General features: G+C 40.0%; 1 protein-coding gene across 1 annotated transcript; it reads right to left on the bottom strand.

Annotated features, from left to right (window-relative positions):
- Positions 1-2,939: 2,939 nt before the first annotated feature.
- On the bottom strand, positions 2,940-15,709 carry LOC110695561 (DNA excision repair protein ERCC-8-like). Its single transcript, XM_021872779.1, has 9 exons — positions 15,095-15,709; positions 13,071-13,331; positions 12,833-12,992; positions 11,712-11,890; positions 7,999-8,191; positions 7,722-7,876; positions 7,549-7,638; positions 6,712-6,783; positions 2,940-3,252 (listed from the first exon to the last, which is right to left on the bottom strand). The coding sequence occupies exons 1-9, from the start codon at positions 15,245-15,247 to the stop codon at positions 3,190-3,192; spliced, it is 1,326 nt and encodes a 441-aa protein (XP_021728471.1). The 5' UTR covers positions 15,248-15,709; the 3' UTR covers positions 2,940-3,189.
- Between the last annotated feature and the right edge of the window lie 1,544 nt (positions 15,710-17,253).

The following is a 17,253-nucleotide window of genomic DNA, read 5'->3' as shown; positions in this document are numbered from 1 at the left end:
TTTGATGCAAACAAGAATGCAAGCGTCTTGAAGCTATTTATGCAGCCAGCCGGCAGATTGCCAAACCACTGCTGGGCTATGCCCTTCAGGGTGGCTGGAAAGCAACGACACCATGCGGCATCATCCAACCCCTGTAAATACATGAGGTGGGTGTATGCGAACAGGTGGTCCTCTGGGTTGGAGGTCCCGTCATAGGCTCCAACCAGGACGTTTTTAACTTTAGCCGGCTGCACGGCTTCAGTTATTTCTCTAGAGAAAGCAGAGGGTTGATCTCCAAGGTGTTGCAGCCTAAGCTGCCTGTCCCCCGTAGAGGGTAGGCTGCATGTAAGGTACTACTGGCGCCTGGTACAGTGGCGGTGCCATGTACTGGGCGGATTGAATCACATGAGGCCCAGACTGAACCCTATGGTTGCTTGCTGGGGTCTCATGTACGGACTAGGAACACCTCACAGAGGTATTCCGAAAGCTATCATGATAAGTCGACGTTGAAGTCGACTCTGATAGCTGAGTTATCTTCTCCTCGATGTATTGCCGAGCGTCGGAGAACGTCTTCTTGCTGCCATCCGGCTGTACATGCCGGATGGGCTTTCTTGTGCTCGTTTCTGGGAAACGGAGCCGAGTAAGATCAATTTGGGGCCGGGCCTTCTCCTTAGGGGTAGGATGAGGAGTCGGCTGACGGTCCCTGACCGACTTCTGTTTGCCAGCTTGGGCTGGCTTCTTGGCCGACTGCTCCTTTCTAGGGGCAGGCGACTTCTTAGAGGCGAGATGCTTGATTTCACCCTTGAGGCTGCTCAGGAGTGACATTAGCTCATCCCGAGTGACGGGAGTTGATCCTGCCGCCTGGGAAGGATCAACCGGCCGCCCCGAGGGCTTCTTTCGCTGACCAGTAGTTTTGCTTGGTCCTGCCTGAACATGGGGACGTTCTCGCCGTTCCTTACTGCGGATGCGTTTAGAGATGAGGGATCCATTTGGATCCACATAGGTTTCGACATCAGCGTCGTCATCTGAGTCATGGTCCGTTTGGACCAGTACATCATTTGGAGGCCGAATGGCCTCCGGATTTGGTACAGGTTCTTGTGAAGCCATTTCAGAGGTACTCTCCCCACAGACGGCGCCAAATGTTTCGGGGGTTTTTGTCCCTCGGGAGAGTTACAACGCTGAAACTGGATTCAACTGAGGATGCATGTACCTGCAAAGCAAACGGACCGCCGGATGGTCGGTGGTCCGCCTCCGAAGATTAAGTCAGTAAATGTTCGGAGATAAAACGTGCGGAAGTAAAGTTATCTGATTGGATTCCAAGCTCAGGTAAAGTGTTGTGTGTTCCTTGAAAACGACAGCTCTGTGGTAAGTGACGTATTGTCTCGTATTGCGTGTGCAAAATTCTCTCTCTATCATAAATGACATAATGTCCCTATTTATAGGGTCCTTTTGAAAAGTGTGCCTTCCTAGGATCTGGTGACCTAGTAATTAGTTCACGCCGTTTTGCGGTGCCTCGGGATTTGGGCCTTAGAAGGCCGCCATCCCAGGGCCAATGCTTGAGTGACACGTGTCACTGTGCCCAATGGATTTTGAAGCACTTTTTGTGTGACACGTGTCGCTACCTGAATGGTCCCTGCTGGACCTTCAGTCCACGTAGGACGGAGAAGAGTCCACCCTCCACGTGTCATCATTCCATAGGTCCAAATGGCACCTATATGGAGGACACATGGCACTTTCTGATTGGGCCACCTGGCCGGGTATAAAATACCCAAATCACTTTTTTTCCTAACTTCCTACTACTATCTTCCTTCGCACAACAAACATAATCTCTAAACTTCTCATCTTTCCTTGTTACTGCTACTGCCTCATCAACAAAATCCAGAGACCAACCCAATAAGGATATCACCTCCTTTAATTTTTCCTGGGACTCACTATTATTGGGACCTATTTTAAGGGCTTGTGCAAGGTCCATGAAAGCTAAGGTTGGTTTATTAAGCCCTAACGCGGCAATCACCTAATTGATTAAGGGACACAGCAGTGCCCGAAAACATCAATTTATCCTCTTCACTACAGTCTGAAGCAAAAGACAACAATTTAAGGGCAAGAGAGTATTTTGCAATAGCAGACCCTAATTGATTTTGCTTATAGAACATGTTTCCCTCATCCTTTAATTTCCTAACAAAATTGAAAATCCCAAAAGGATTTTCCAACTGCCCAATTGAAAATTCTAACTCATGAGAAGAGACATCCTTCTCTTCAACATGGGAAATGCATAACATACCCCTTAGTTCCTCAAAACTAGCCATAAAGACTGAAACAAAACTAAATCACTAAGCTTCCTTTAATTATACAAAACTAACACCATACTAGACAGTCGAGAATCCGGCGACCAAAGGAAAGCAGAAAACCAAATCTCTAGGCTTCCTTTAATTACACAAAACTAAAACCATACCAGACAAACGAGATTCCGGCGACCAAAGGAACCCCAATCTTATTGCCACCACCACCAAGGGGAACCCTGTAATCTTCACCAACAAACCCGAAAAAAACAAAAATTAAAGAGGGATGGACGGAAGGACTGAGCTTGCCGGCGACGGCCAGGCGAGCTGCACCAGTCGCCGGCGAGAAGAGGCTGGGAAACAAGGGGGGACGGTGGAAGCGGTGATGGGATAGGGACGAGGGTCAGGCTAAGCGGTGCTGAATTTTCATTTACAATTTTAATAGTCTCCAATTCCCATCTTTAACCATTACTCCATTTTGTAATGCAATAGTTCTATTGGCATGAAGTGTTACGAATTTGAGTTAGGTATGTAAAAAAAAAAAGTGTAAGAGAAGATTAGTGAAATTTTCCCGTCAAAATGAAAAAAAAAAAAAAATAATAAATAAGATTCTTTCAAAACAAAAGTTATAGAATATGGCGATTAACTTATTCAAATGTAAAAGTTGTGTATGAAAGAGAATTAAAGAAGGTAAAGGGATAGATACATTACAACTTGTGAATTACCGACCCTCAGATAATTTTGTATTCCAATATTTACCATTCTCAGATCAGTAATGTAACAAATACTCGTAATTACGAAGCATTACACTTGGCCTTTTACAAATGTGATACAGCATGTCCGTTTAACACACTTATATGCCATATCATGCATAGACCTAAACAAATTATAGTAGATTATCTAAACAAATAATACAATCAAATGGCCTTCTCTAATCACTCCAATTATCCTCATCATCTTTTAAGAGACCTTTTCCGTTCTTGCTCCTGTTATCCTGCTCAATAACAATAAACAGTATTATTACTTCCCTAACATTTATGTCTGAATAGCAATCTAGAAGGGAAAGGGAGAGGAGGGAAGTACAAAAAAAAATAAAAAAAAAATATAAAAAAAAAAGGGAATGAAAAGACAGGGAGGGAGAGAGCGAGCTTCTATTTTCTTTCCAAATCTTTCCATTTGATAGGATATGGTTTATTAAAAAAAATCCTTCCAGTTGCCTCCCCTTTGTCCTCCTTCCATGCATTATCTACATAGATAAATAGGGGTGAGCAAAAATTCAGGGTACCCGACCTAGAACTGGTACCTACTTAACAGGTTCCAATTTTGAGTAATAAAAATGGAAAACTGTTGCAATAGGTTCCGGTTCCGGGTAATAAAATTTTAAACCCGAAACCTATAGGGTACCCTATTAGTATAGTTTCCTATAGGGTACATGAAGCCCCTATCATTTAAGCCCAAATATAAAAGCCTTATATCAAAATTGTATAAACGTCGTCACCTACCTCTCTCTCCTCTTATTCATTTTTCATCTTGCTTTTAAAGGTTTAATTAATGGTATTAATATAAGAATTTGTAATTTTGTATTAAATATTCTAGACAATCAAGTAACTATTAAGCTTACTTTGAAAGACAGGGTACCCTATCCCGGAACCGGACCTATCGATTCCGGTTCCCAATTTTAAGAACCTGTTTTAAGATTCCCAATTTTTAGGAACCTATTGAACAGGTTCATGTTCAGGTTCAAATTCCGGTTCCTACTTTAGTTACATGTTGCAACAGGTTTCGGTTCCGGGTCCTGAGATTTTTACAGGGTACCCTCCTACGCTCACCCCTAGATATATGGGATGACAATTTCATCCTTTTCTCTTCTCATCTTTTCCTTCCATTTCTCTCTATCCAAATACGGCGAATTTTTTAGCATTAGATTATGCTTCATGAACAAAGAATTCCTAAAAAAATGTTTCAAAATTCAAATATTATACCTTGTGCCCCTGAGGTTAGATTAGAATCTGCTTCAAATACAAAAAATTCCTAAAAATAGTTTTAAAATTCAGATAATATAGAATATACCATATTACCATGTGCCCCCCAAAGTGAGGCCGCCCTAGTTTCCCAACATGAAAAATAAAATTTGTCTCTCAAGAGATTAAATGCTACTTCAATTAGCGGTTTATGCAATACGAGAAGGGGAACAATGTTACCCATCATCTTGCTAGAGTTTTACCATTTGGAGTTGAACAAGTGTGGGTTAACCATTGTCCTCCAGAAGTTTCTCCCTATATACTCTCAAACGAATAATTTGTTCAAGGCATTTCCTTTAAAAAAAGGGGAAAAATAATAGCGGTTTATGGGTAAATCTGCTACTTCATTTTTTTATTTTTTTTAAGGAAGCCGCTACAATGAACAATAAAAAAATGCATTTTTTAATGACTACCATTTGAGAAACATATTTTGTTTTTCATGATAAGAAACTTGGAATTTCTCCCCTGAGGTTGGAACACATGTGAGGTCCCTTTTTTTTTTTTAATAAATGCACCTTGTAATCCGAGGGCTTTGGAATTTCCCCACATACACCCATATCTAAAAGGCATTTGACTTCTCGTAACTAAGAGCACCAACTATTTTAACCACCACGACAACCCCCCTCCCTTCTCTCCTAGTTTTCCCATCCCACCTAGTCTCTCGTCACATACCCAACAATTTCTCTTGATTTTAGTTTTACCCTCTATCCTGTTAAATTTCTTCAATAATATTGGAAAATATATTCAAATCACGTCACAAAATTTCCAATCACACTACTGATTTTTTGCTTGAAAGCCTTTTCAATAATTACTCAAACGTCAAACCCTATTTTCATAACAAACTTTATTGCTAATTAACCTCATTTTCTCTCTTCAATTCTAGCCAACTCCAATCAAACAAGAAGTCAAAATCAGGGACCACCACTGAACGGGTGAACGACGAGATTGACAACCCCACCAACACCTCTGCCACAATCTTGCGAGAACCTTCAAATATGTACTCTTGTTCACCAGAAAAGCCCTCTTATGTCACTTAACACTTGCCACTAACGGCCACAAACAATTGCAGCACAGTCACAGAAATAATGATTACCCATCACCAGTATTGCTACTTGCTGGCATTGCCGCAAGGGGGGTTGGGTTGTGTAATTGTATTGAACGTGTTAAAAGTCTAAGAGGCCATTTAGTTGAGGGTGATTGAGAAAGGGAAATATAGTCATGGATCAAATTTTCACCTTAGGGGTTTTGGCATCTCAGCCCCATCACAATCTTCATCAACACAATTGACAACCCTGACATTACCTAACCACCGGAGATACCACAACATCATTATTACTGCCAAGCATCATACCCAACAACACCAATTATGCAAACCACCGAAGCAGAGCATTTTCCACATACGAAATCTGAAAGTCGCATTTGGTACTTCAACTCTATCAGGCTTAAATTTGGTTGGTAAGGTTGCAGTTCTGAATCCCCTGACTGATTTCAGCCATTAAAGAGTTATAAGTCAATGTAAGGTGTCTCAACAGAAGAAAGACAGTGGTGATAATGTGTGGGTCATGAACAATAGAGTTTTTGATGGCTTGGTTTGGTGTCAGATTTGTGGCAGCGATTAGTTGTTGGTGGTGACGATTGTTGTTGGAAACAGAAGGTTAGGCTACGTTGAGTTTAATGGGTGATGGTTATGGCTTCTTTTTCTTTTAATTCTTTATTCCAACAAACATTTAATAATGAAACTACAGTTTTTTCCCTTCTTCAACTAAACAAGATGGGTCATTGGAGGTGTTGCCATTTAATTCCTTCCCAGTTTCTTTCTCATTACTTTCTTTTGCACACCTAACCAAACAGTACCTTAACATTTAATTTAAATTTGTGAATACCAAAAATGTGATTCTCTCAAATAATTATATTGTACAGACAACGAGAGAGAGATCCGAACACTTTCCATCTTTATTTACTAGAATTACTACTTTACATCTTGGGAGAGGGGGGGGGGTAACAGGTGGGAACTGGGAAGAATAGATAAGGTGGTGGCAGTTGTTGTAGTGATGGCTGGAATTCAAAGAAAAGGAATATACTGGATGGGCAGTTATGGGATGAGGCATTACTAAAGAAAAAGATTTGGGGGTGAAAGGGAATCAAAGTGAGTTGGTGATTTAAAGTAACAGATTTAAATATCTGCTAGCTTTGGGAGTACGCAAGGTATTTTGTAAGTTCTTCATGATACATGGTGTGTTTTACGTGTATATCTTAAAATCTTAGCCTCTTAGGGGTACATGGTAACTATCCTACCTTTATTATTCATTCATCTAAAAAAACAAAGGACACATATTCTATTCTGCATACTGTAGCTAAATTGTTCCAAACTGCTATAATGTAAAACAGCCAAATAATTACTAGAAATGAAAGAGATGATTTCATAAAATTACCAAATCATCGCTGCACAATTCAGATGAAGACCAGACGAGAATCTGCCTATCGTTTCCACCAGTGTACAGCTCCTGGAAACAAAGAGCCTATTTCCATTAGCCAAGCAACGGGAGCATGAATTAAAAAATAAAAATAAAAAATAAAATTAAAAAAAATAAAAAAAAACCCTCAATGTAATTAATCACCTAAAGAACACTGTTAAATTGTCACCTATATTAAAATGTTAAATGCACAAAAATTTGACTATTTAATTAATTATTTTGTATCATCAATTAGTTCCTATGAAATTGGTATGGTTCCTATTGCTATATATTTAAGGATTTCATAAGAACTAGTATTGGTGATACAAAACAATAATTTAATGTTGGATTATTACTTTTAAAGCAGCCAACAAGTAATGTTGCATTAGAATTTTGAAATGAGTAACTGAGTATCATGAAACCCAAATTAAATATTGCTAAACGGGAAAAGTCATCTGAAGCATAGTGGCCAGTTGCTAAATGTGTAAATTGATAATTAAAAAAAATAATAAATAAATAAATAAAAAAATAAAAAAAAAACATTAAAAACAAAAAAGAAAACCCAGGAATTAGACAAATTGGTAGGTGTCATGCTGAGACAACTAATAGAACCCAGAGGCCAGAGTAATAGATTTTACAAAGTACAATTTTGGACATATATTTTCTATCATACCAAAAACGTCTCAAGATTAAGTTTTAGATATAAGACAGGCTGACAGCACAGAGGCCTCAGTTATATTTATTCTTATAATCTGATAAAGCAGAAGGGGTCATAATGGAGTCTTTCAGAAAATGACAATAAGAACAATAGCTAACCTGATCTTGTGCATTAAACCAGCAACTATTAACGTTATCATAGTGGGCACGGAAAGTAAGAGATGTTTTGCCAGACCAAAGATCAAATGCCTGAAGCATAAAAATGGAAATCAGAAGATTGCCAATTTCATCCCCAATGGGAAGGTATATCAGATGTGAGACATAAACTTTACTTTCACAGATGTCATGCATGGAACAAACACAAGAGAAGAATCCTGAGCCACGGTAAATTGTATCCCTTTGCTATTTTGCAAGCGAACAGTTTCAAAATTCACTAAAGTGTTGCATCCAGATTCAATATCCCACAATCTTAATCTTGAATCAGAACCTGAAATTTATAATGACATAAATATTTTACCATTTGGAATAGAACATCAAAGAAATCACCAGCTAATTTTACTCGAATCTGCAAGACAGTATTTGCAGTGCAACAAAGTTTATTGAAACTACCTGCGCTGAGAAGGTACATGCCATCTTCAGTTGCCTTTAAGCCAGTGACAGCACCATAATGTGCAGTTGCATGATCTTGACTTGACATCATCCCAGGATGGCGTCTCTGCTTTGAGTTTCCAGAAGAGACTTTCTTCTGCTCCCCTCTATTCTTTGCAGAAAAATTCTGCCCCATCGGCTTAGATATTGCTGCCTAGATTAGACACAATAGCATTTAGAGTCCAAACAGTGGGTAAAACAATTATTATAACACATGACTTAGATTCTACCATTAACAAAAGATATATTGATTTTGAAAATTGGATCCCAGGTGCTTTTTCAGTAATATGTAAATTTAAGATTTACAAAAGCAGAAAAAAATCCAGTTATTCCTACTTCAATACCGTAACAACAGTATTGACAGCCGTAATTCGCTAGCCTATGACACTTATCAATCAATCAATCAATCAAAGCCTTAATCTCATAAGTGGGGTCAGCTACATGAACCAAAAGTGATTATTTCGTATAGTCATCAACAAAAATCTTCCTCCTCCATCCCTTACGATTAAATACCGCATTCTCATGCAAATATATATGCTTCATATCCTTCTTAACTCCTTCCAAGCAAACTGATAACTATCAATTTGCAATGAACCCACTCCCACCACCACCCGTGACACCCACCTACAGCAGGCAGCAGTGGCAGACCAACAACAACAACAACAACAGAGACCATCAACAACAACAAGCAGAGGGAGACAGAGGACAGAGGAGCAGCAGGGCAGACAGGCCTCCTTAGGCCATTTGTCTGTAGTGTGCAAAAATGGGAAGAAGACAAGAGTAGTAATTGTAGTAATTAAGGCATTGTTGCCATCTTATGCTTTGTAGTAGTAGTATAAATAGTAGTAGTTTAGGATAGAGAAGGGGAGCAGAAAGTAATATTTTTAGAGAGTCCTTGGAGAGTGATGGCCTAAAGCCATTGTAGATCGTACGAAAGCTTCAAGCTTTATACATCCAAATCAACCTTCCGTCCATTTATTTATCGACACCACGCTAGTTCGTTGCAATTGGTATCAGAGCAACCATGGCTCCGACAGCCCCGACAGTCACCGTGGAACGAATAGCCACGCTAGAGGAACGAGTGGAAGAAATTTTTGAGAAATTCGGGGAAGGGGAAAACTCACTCCAGCACACTCTGTTAAAGAAGCAGGAAGAGGCCATTGATAAAGTCAGACAAGGGTTAGAAGGATGGATTGATTCCGGCAAGACATAACCCAACAAGTCACCATGACGACGAGCAGACAAAACAAGGTCTTGGACGAAATTCGCGGCGCTCTCAAGGCCTTGGGTAAACAGCCTACTCAACCCATAGTGGTGAACGAAGAGGTGGAGCAACCACAACCCCTTGGTGGATTCAACGGTTCGCCACACTCGAATGGTGGCGTTAACGAGCCGCCAATAGGAAACGGGGGCCTCAATGGGCTGCGGTTCGGGAACTGGGAACCCGGAGCAGGTTTCCAGCCGCATCACAACCAACCCCACAATGGGTACACCGACTACCAACCCCACAACAACCACCAAGGCAACCGCTGGAAATTTCGAAAACTCGACTTACCCACGTTTGACGGATCCGACCCGGATGGGTGGATCTTACGAGGAGAGCAATACTTCCAATTTTATAGGCTCTCAGAGGAGGAGAAGCTACAAGCGGCAGTGGTGGCGATGGAGGGTGACGCACTAAGGTGGCACCAGTGGGAATTCCGCCGCCGGCCGGTGGTTAATTGGGAGGATATGAAGTTGCGCATTCTCACTCAGTTCAGACCCGTCAACGCGGGAACCCTCCACGAGCAGTGGCTCGCGGTGGAGCAAAACACCACCGTGGTGGAGTACCGTCGCGTCTTCATCGAGAAGGCCTCTCCTTTGGTGGATATTCCAGAAAGCTTAATGAAAGGGCATTTCATCAATGGCTTAAAAGAAGAGGTAAGAGCAGAGGTTAGGTTGCTTAACCCGATTACCCTAGAAGAAGCCATGGATTTGGCCATTCGGGTAGAAGAGAGGAATCGGGTTAGGGGTAACACAAGAATGGGTGGGGCGGCCCTCAAAGCTGAACCCTACTCTTATTTTAAGCAGAGTCCAGCCTCCACTCTCCTTGGGGTTGGGCCGGCCCAGTACTCACCGACTTCTAACCTAATACCTGACCCCACCCACTCTAACCCACAGAATACCCAAACCCATACTTATAACAGCCCAATTCCAAATTCCACCAACAACCCAACACCCACCAAAACTTATCAGAACCACTCTCACAACCCAATTCGACCCTACCTCCTATCAAACACCCCAATCATCAATAGCCTCCGCAAACAACCCAACCTACTCTGCCCAAATACGAACTAACTCCGGCCACTCCCGATTCAACGGTGAAGTACGACGGCTAACGGAGAAGGAATTGCAAGACAAGAAAGACAAGGGATTATGCTTCAAATGCGACGGTCGTTGGACCGGACCCACCCACGTTTGCACCGCGAAGGGGTTGAGCGTTTTATTGGTAGAAGAGGATTACGAGGATGGCGAAGGAGAGTTTACAGCAATGGAGATTCCAGCAAGTATGGCAGAGTACGTTCTGGTCAATGGTTCCTTCAATTCGATGGTGGGGTTGAACCACCCGAATGTAATGAAAGTTACAGGAGCGGTTAAAGGGAAGCCAGTGGTGATAATGTTTGATTCCGGCACCACTAACAACTTGATTTCGCTTCAATTGGTCGAAAGGCTTGGGATAGCAATTACGGGTAACGATAATTTTGGAGTTCTACTCGGGAACGGTAAAATCATAGAGGGGAGAGGGCAATGTTGTGGAGTACGAGTGAAGCTCAGTGAAGAGTTGGTGATAGAAGAGGAGTTTTTGCCTCTTCCCTTGGGGAGTTCCGACATCATTCTAGGTGTACAGTGGCTGGAAAAATTAGGCCCGGTGACGACCAACTGGAAGCTACAAGAGATGCGTTTCAATATGGAAGGAAAGTTGTTTGAGTTTAAGGGTGATCATACACTTGCTCGTTCAAGCACATTCCAAGCGCAAAATTCAGCTTTCCACCTTGAGGACAAGGTGGCTGTTTTGGGGGGGAGTATTGCAATGAACCCACTCCCACCACCACCCGTGACACCCACCTACAGCAGGCAGCAGTGGCAGACCAACAACAACAGAGACCATCAACAACAACAAGCAGAGGGAGACAGAGGACAGAGGAGCAGCAGGGCAGACAGGCCTCCTTAGGCCATTTGTCTGTAGTGTGCAAAAATGGGAAGAAGACAAGAGTAGTAATTGTAGTAATTAAGGCATTGTTGCCATCTTATGCTTTGTAGTAGTAGTATAAATAGTAGTAGTTTAGGATAGAGAAGGGGAGCAGAAAGTATTATTTTTAGAGAGTCCTTGGAGAGTGATGGCCTAAAGCCATTGTAGATCGTACGAAAGCTTCAAGCTTTATATATCCAAATCAACCTTCCGTCCATTTATTTATCGACACCACGCTAGTTCGTTGCACAATTCTGATCATGATTAATGCCCTCTTTGGCACACTAATAAAAACATCAAACAATCATCACCCAACTGTCTTCTAAACAATATCAAGCTCCTTATATCTTGAGAAAAAAGAAAAAAAATTAAAAAAAAAAAAAAGATAATTATCTAAAAGGCCAGTCAAATTAAAACTACTCTAATCAACAAGCAAGAATGAGACCTTTTCAGCAACTGAACGTTCCAACAATGGTTGCCGCCTGCCAAGTTGAGACTTGGCCTGATCTAAAACAAGAAAACACCCAGCACGTCTGATATCCCAGTAACGTATGGCACCATCACAGCCACCTGTCATTAAAATCCACTCACTTGATGTAGACCATTCGACTGCCATTACACCATCTGCGATAGCATTATGAACATAACATATGAGATCTCTACATCTGATATAAATTAGTATAAATAGTCACGTGCTTTTATGATAATGTGATGAGCTGAATTGACAACAATAAACATTCAAATAAAGTGCAAAATATTGATGACTAGACAAAATTGGCTAGCATACTAGGTCATGTCGGCATGCATAGCAATTATAGCATAATATTTAGTAAGGAAATTATAAAATAAATGCATCCTTTCACATAATCATAAACTCAGAAGAAAAAAAAAAAAAGAAAAGAAGGGTACTATACATGGACTTTTTTTCTAATTAACGGTAAGAAAAAAGAGTTACAAGGTTAGGATGCCTTCCTCTTAATGGGTCAAACTAACACATCATCATACAATAATAGTAAATACAAAAGAATTTCAACAGTAGGCAGACGTACACAGACATAAGCATCACCAAGCAATAATTAAAACTTCCTCCGTCTCTTTTTAGTTGCTACATTTTCCTATTTTGGAAGATAGATCGTCATGAAAAAACCCAACAACTTATCAATAACTCCCAAAAATGAGAATTATAAATATGCAATAGACTGGGCACACAGCATCTGTAAACATTGCTTCCAACACCCCCCCCCCCAACACACACACACACACAAAATTATATATTGCAATGCATGAAAGTGCTTTTTTCAATGAAATCCAAACCCTAGTCCATCAAAGTATCAAACTATATAAGCCAACATTACACTTGGGCCTGATTCCTTTGTCTATGTAGGATCAGAAACTGCCAACATTATCTTTTAAATAACAATAAGTACCCAGATAATCTCTTCTATATCTCAACCCTACCACAAATTATGGAATAAATTATGCTCAATATTTGGCCTTTCTATTTATCAACATATTATGCTCAATAATGTCAGACAAATACTTATAATCTTTTAATTAACAATATACCACGATGGCCAGACAATGTATGAGCAAACGCCCCTGAAGCAATATCACAAAGACGAACTTGAACATCTTCAGTTCCAGACGCTATTAGCATATGGGAGGTTGCAATAGGACTCATGGCAGTCTTGTAAACTTTTCCAGGCATCTTAAAATTCATAACTACCTATCAAACAGCAGTCTAAATTAGTAACAATTGACTACTTTAGAGCACGTGAAAAGCAAGTATACACTGGAGTAGTACCTGTGTGGTGTTTGTATCCCAAACATTGATGTGATGATCATAGGAACCGGTGATGAAAAGCCCAGTATCAATTGGATACCATGTGGCTGAGGATACAGCGTACTTATGTCCTTGTTGGTGCTGTTTATCAATAACAAACAGGCACTTGTGCCTCGCAACGGAGCCTCCAACCTCAAATTCTGATGCACGTTGAACATCAAAGACAGCAGCAGATGCATCTGAAGCAGCAGAAAGCAAATATCTCCCCTCTGTTAAATCAACCTGGTTTTCTATCAAAAAAAATGTGACAAGAAGATCTCTCAATAAGGGATATTCTATATGTATCAAAACAATAAGTTTCCTTGTGTGAAAAAAGGTCCACATCATAATCATTGTTCAAGTTACCATTTTGTTTTTTTTTTTATTCACTTTGCTCTAACTAGACATTTTTCATTATGTGCTCTTTTTAGTGTCTGAGGAGGTTAGGACTTTAAAAGTGAGTTAAGAAAATACATACAAAACCACAGACCGTGCTTCCTTGATATAAATTAGATTCTATTTGTCTTCTTTATTCTTAAGAAAGCTGCCCACCCTTTCCCTTAGCTCTTATTATACTACCTCTTTTTCAATTTATTTACGACAAAGGTTTTCTTTCCTTTTTTACTTGTCATTTCTTTCTATTTCTCTCATCATCACATGCAACTTTATTTCTCTCTCTATTTACCACTCACAAACAAATTTTACCTAAATGATGGTGAATGTCATATCGCTGTAAATAAATTGAAATGGTGGTAGTATAAAAAATAAAAAAATAAAATGATTGATATATACAAAAGTAGAGAGGATAAAAAAAAAGGCGAATCCATTTGGGAGAAGCAAATATCAACTAAATGAAAATAAAAATACTTTAAAGCATCCTCATTTGACATTAAAGACTGATTATGGAAGCCTCTAGCTGTTAGATAAGTTTTATTTACTTCATCAAAATTAAATAGTGGTAGGTAATTTTATTAAGTATAAATGTATAATCCACAACAAAAGGATAAGACTTTTGTGTAAGACCCCACTTGTGGAAATGCAAGATTCCATCGCGATAGATTCGACCATGGCAATGACAACTGTCTCTATTAATTAAAGCGATGCTCTTCTAAACTATAAAATCAATTTATTAGAGTTGAAAACTTGAAAAGTCAACTAGAACAAACACTGCATAAAAAGGTAGAACGCAATTACATAATTTTAGACGTATAAGCCATAACTTTTTTTGTCTATTTTTTACCTTCCATTTTCTGGAATATCCGCTAAGTGTAGTAACTATAACACTACAGCAGCTACACCAGTCTAACTCCAAGTCATCAAGAAAACGGAATGCAATAAAAGACTAATATGAACAGCGACCAGTAAAGGTCACGAAAGATGCTAAGGTAATGGCTAAATAAAACACAGCAAATAAGATATGGAGTATTCCTCCAAAAATTCAGATTAGTGACATAACATGTAAAGGTTGAATAAACTAACAAGAGGCACTCGAAATTTTAGCACATAAAATATCCCTTTCTTATTGCAACAGCTTAAACGGTAACACATGACATTCATCTTGCCTAAACACTTCATCTTCCCCATTCATCTCCAACATTTAAATCCCTTCAGCACTCTTCATCAATGGTATTCATTTACCCATTCAATTCACTTACGAGTAATTCTTTTCTTTCCCCAACTCCCTAACTTTCATTAAATTTGTCATATACTGTCCTTATAAAATTGTTTTACAACATGGCATAATTCAGTTTCAATAATTAACATCCTTAAAATTTAAAAAGAAAAAATAAAGGATCACCTTTAATAAAGAAATACTCAAATTGAATACCATAAATTACATTAGCAAAACCCTACAACCTAAGTACTAATCACCCAAATAATTCGACAAGCAAAATTAAACAAAATTTCTTCTAATGATAAGCAATAAAGAAGGTTTAGTACAGCAATTTACAATCAAAATTAAGCAACAAAAATGTGGAAAAAGATTGAGGAAGAAAGAGAGGGACCTGGAGAGAATTAACGGCGCCACGATGAGGAGAAACGAATTCTTTGAAGTTAGAAAGATGGAGAGAAAAAATGCGACGAGATCGAAGGCGACGGGAGAAAGAATTTGGGCGTAATTTACCATCTGCTCTACTCGTAATATCTTTCCACAACATTTTCGGCGCATCTTCCACCTTTATTTTGCGCCTGAGTTCTTACCAACCAATCTCTTTCTTTGTTTTTTTTTTTTTTTGATTCAATTGCTTTTTCTGGATTTCAGTTCGTTTTGGTACTAAAATATAGTATGAGTAGTGAGTGGATTAGAGAATAGAAATGTTGTTTCAAAAGTTTGAGATGGATTGAGAAATTTTGTTTTTCCTTTTTTTTTTTAAGTTAGATAAGGACTCTATTTAATCGGCACCTCTGGCATATTTATTGAGCTGCTTTATAAGTCAACGCTTAAAAGTAGAAGAATGTCAATCCTCTATTTGAAGGGGTAATGCTACTAATGAATGATGATAATGATGATTTGGTGTTTGATAATGACGTGCTGATAAGAGGTTTATTTGCACACTTATTGTGGTGATTTTAACTCGATTTTGTAATTATTTCTCCTACTTTTTTCCCTCTTTCTAACCCCTTTTGTGTTTATATGTTGTATATTGGCAATGCGCCTTTTTGTGTGTGTATATGTTCGTGCTTGTAGGTTAAGGTGAAGATTAGACGAGAGCAAAGAGCACCATGAAAGACTTTAGAGGAAGCATACCAAAGGGAGAGCCCGCTCCTAGCCAAGTTCCTACCTTCCTTCACATTACCAAGAGCAGGCATGCATCCCAGAAGGAGTGGGTGCTCCTGCTGATGGTATCACAATCTGCCTTTGTTGAATTTACTAAGAGCGACCGTGCACTCAACAAGGAGCGGGCGCTCTTTCCTCCACTTCTACAATCTATCTCTTATCTAAAATAGGAGCTGTGGAGCTGGCGCGCACTTTCCTAGGAGCAGGCGCTCCTCCCCTGTTATGCTGATTCTACCTTACCTAAAGACAGGAGGAACGGGCGCTCCTAACTAGGAAATTCACTTTCTTTTGACGGAGTAACCTATGTAATTCGAGAAGTATAAGTACAACCCCTTTTATTCATTTAGAGGACAATAGTAATGTTTTGGGTATTTTTACCCTACCATATGGACCTCTTATAGCGTGACACGTGTTACCTTAGGAAGGTCTCCAAATGGACCAACCCGGGCACAACACGTGGCAAGAAGATACCCCTTCAGGAATTGGCAGACTTCAAGGCCCAATTCCCGAGGTCGTTGTAAAACGGCGCAACCCATGATCCTAGGTCATCAAACCCTAGGAGAAGGGCACAAAATTCTAGGACCCTATAAATTGGGAGATCGCCCCATTATTGGGGGACCTTACTATCATTACATTATTTATTATTCTCGAAAACAGAGAAAATAGCTGATCTCGAAATCCGAGAAGATACTTACTTTTCGCACCTTTTCACTCCAAACGTATACTAACTTAACCGTCGGAGGTGGAATTCCGACCAATTGGAGCTTCCGTGATTTTGCAGGTACATGCGGCCCCGGACTTGTCTTGGTGTTGTAACTCTCCCGTTGGTCACAAAAAAAACCCCAAAACATTTGGCGTCGTTTGTGGGTAGAGTACCTCTAAGATGGTTCAAGAATTTGTACCGCCTCCTAACAAGAATTAGTCTCGGGTTGAGGCAGAGGTCTTTTCCAAACCATGACACTGATAACAACGTAGAAGTCGAAATCCATGTAGCCCCTAATGGGTCCCTAATCTCTAAACGCATCCATCCCAAGGATAGATTGGAACGGGGCGACAACCAAGCGGGTCCAAGTAAATCCTCTGGACAGCCGACTGGGGAAACCCAAGCAGCAAGAGGGGCAGCTCCCGTCACTAGAGACAAACTCATAAAATTCATGACTAGTTTCAAGGGGGAGATCAAAGACTCATCAACAAATTAAAAGGACGGCTGGCTGTAGAAAGGGTCAGTCGGGCAAGAAGTCTCCTCATGTTGAGCAAAGAAAGCCAGTCAGGGACAGGCAGCCTACTCCACGTGTAACACCCCCAAATCTCCCTCTACGGAAATACCAGTATAATACGTATAATTATACCGTAGAGATAGACTTAGGCGTATTACCGCCGTGTGAT

This window comes from Chenopodium quinoa, unplaced genomic scaffold (assembly GCF_001683475.1).
Source record: "Chenopodium quinoa cultivar QQ74 unplaced genomic scaffold, ASM168347v1, whole genome shotgun sequence".
In the NCBI taxonomy this organism is placed as follows: Eukaryota; Viridiplantae; Streptophyta; class Magnoliopsida; order Caryophyllales; family Amaranthaceae; genus Chenopodium; species Chenopodium quinoa.
Note: the sequence above shows the minus strand (reverse complement) of the source record. Positions and strands in the feature narration are given on the sequence as shown.

What these genes read in the sequence shown, in the direction of transcription:
- LOC110695561 (XM_021872779.1), bottom strand. Translation starts at nt 15,247, where the DNA reads ATGTTGTGGAAAGATATTACGAGTAGAGCAGATGGTAAATTACGCCCA. An exon ending in AACGTTCAGTTGCTGAAAAG is followed by an intron (nt 8,192 to 11,711) that starts GTCTCATTCTTG and finishes TGTCTAATCTAG; the next exon opens with GCAGCAATATCTAAGCCGAT. An exon ending in GGTTTAATGCACAAGATCAG is followed by an intron (nt 6,784 to 7,548) that starts GTTAGCTATTGT and finishes CTTTGTTTCCAG; the next exon opens with GAGCTGTACACTGGTGGAAA.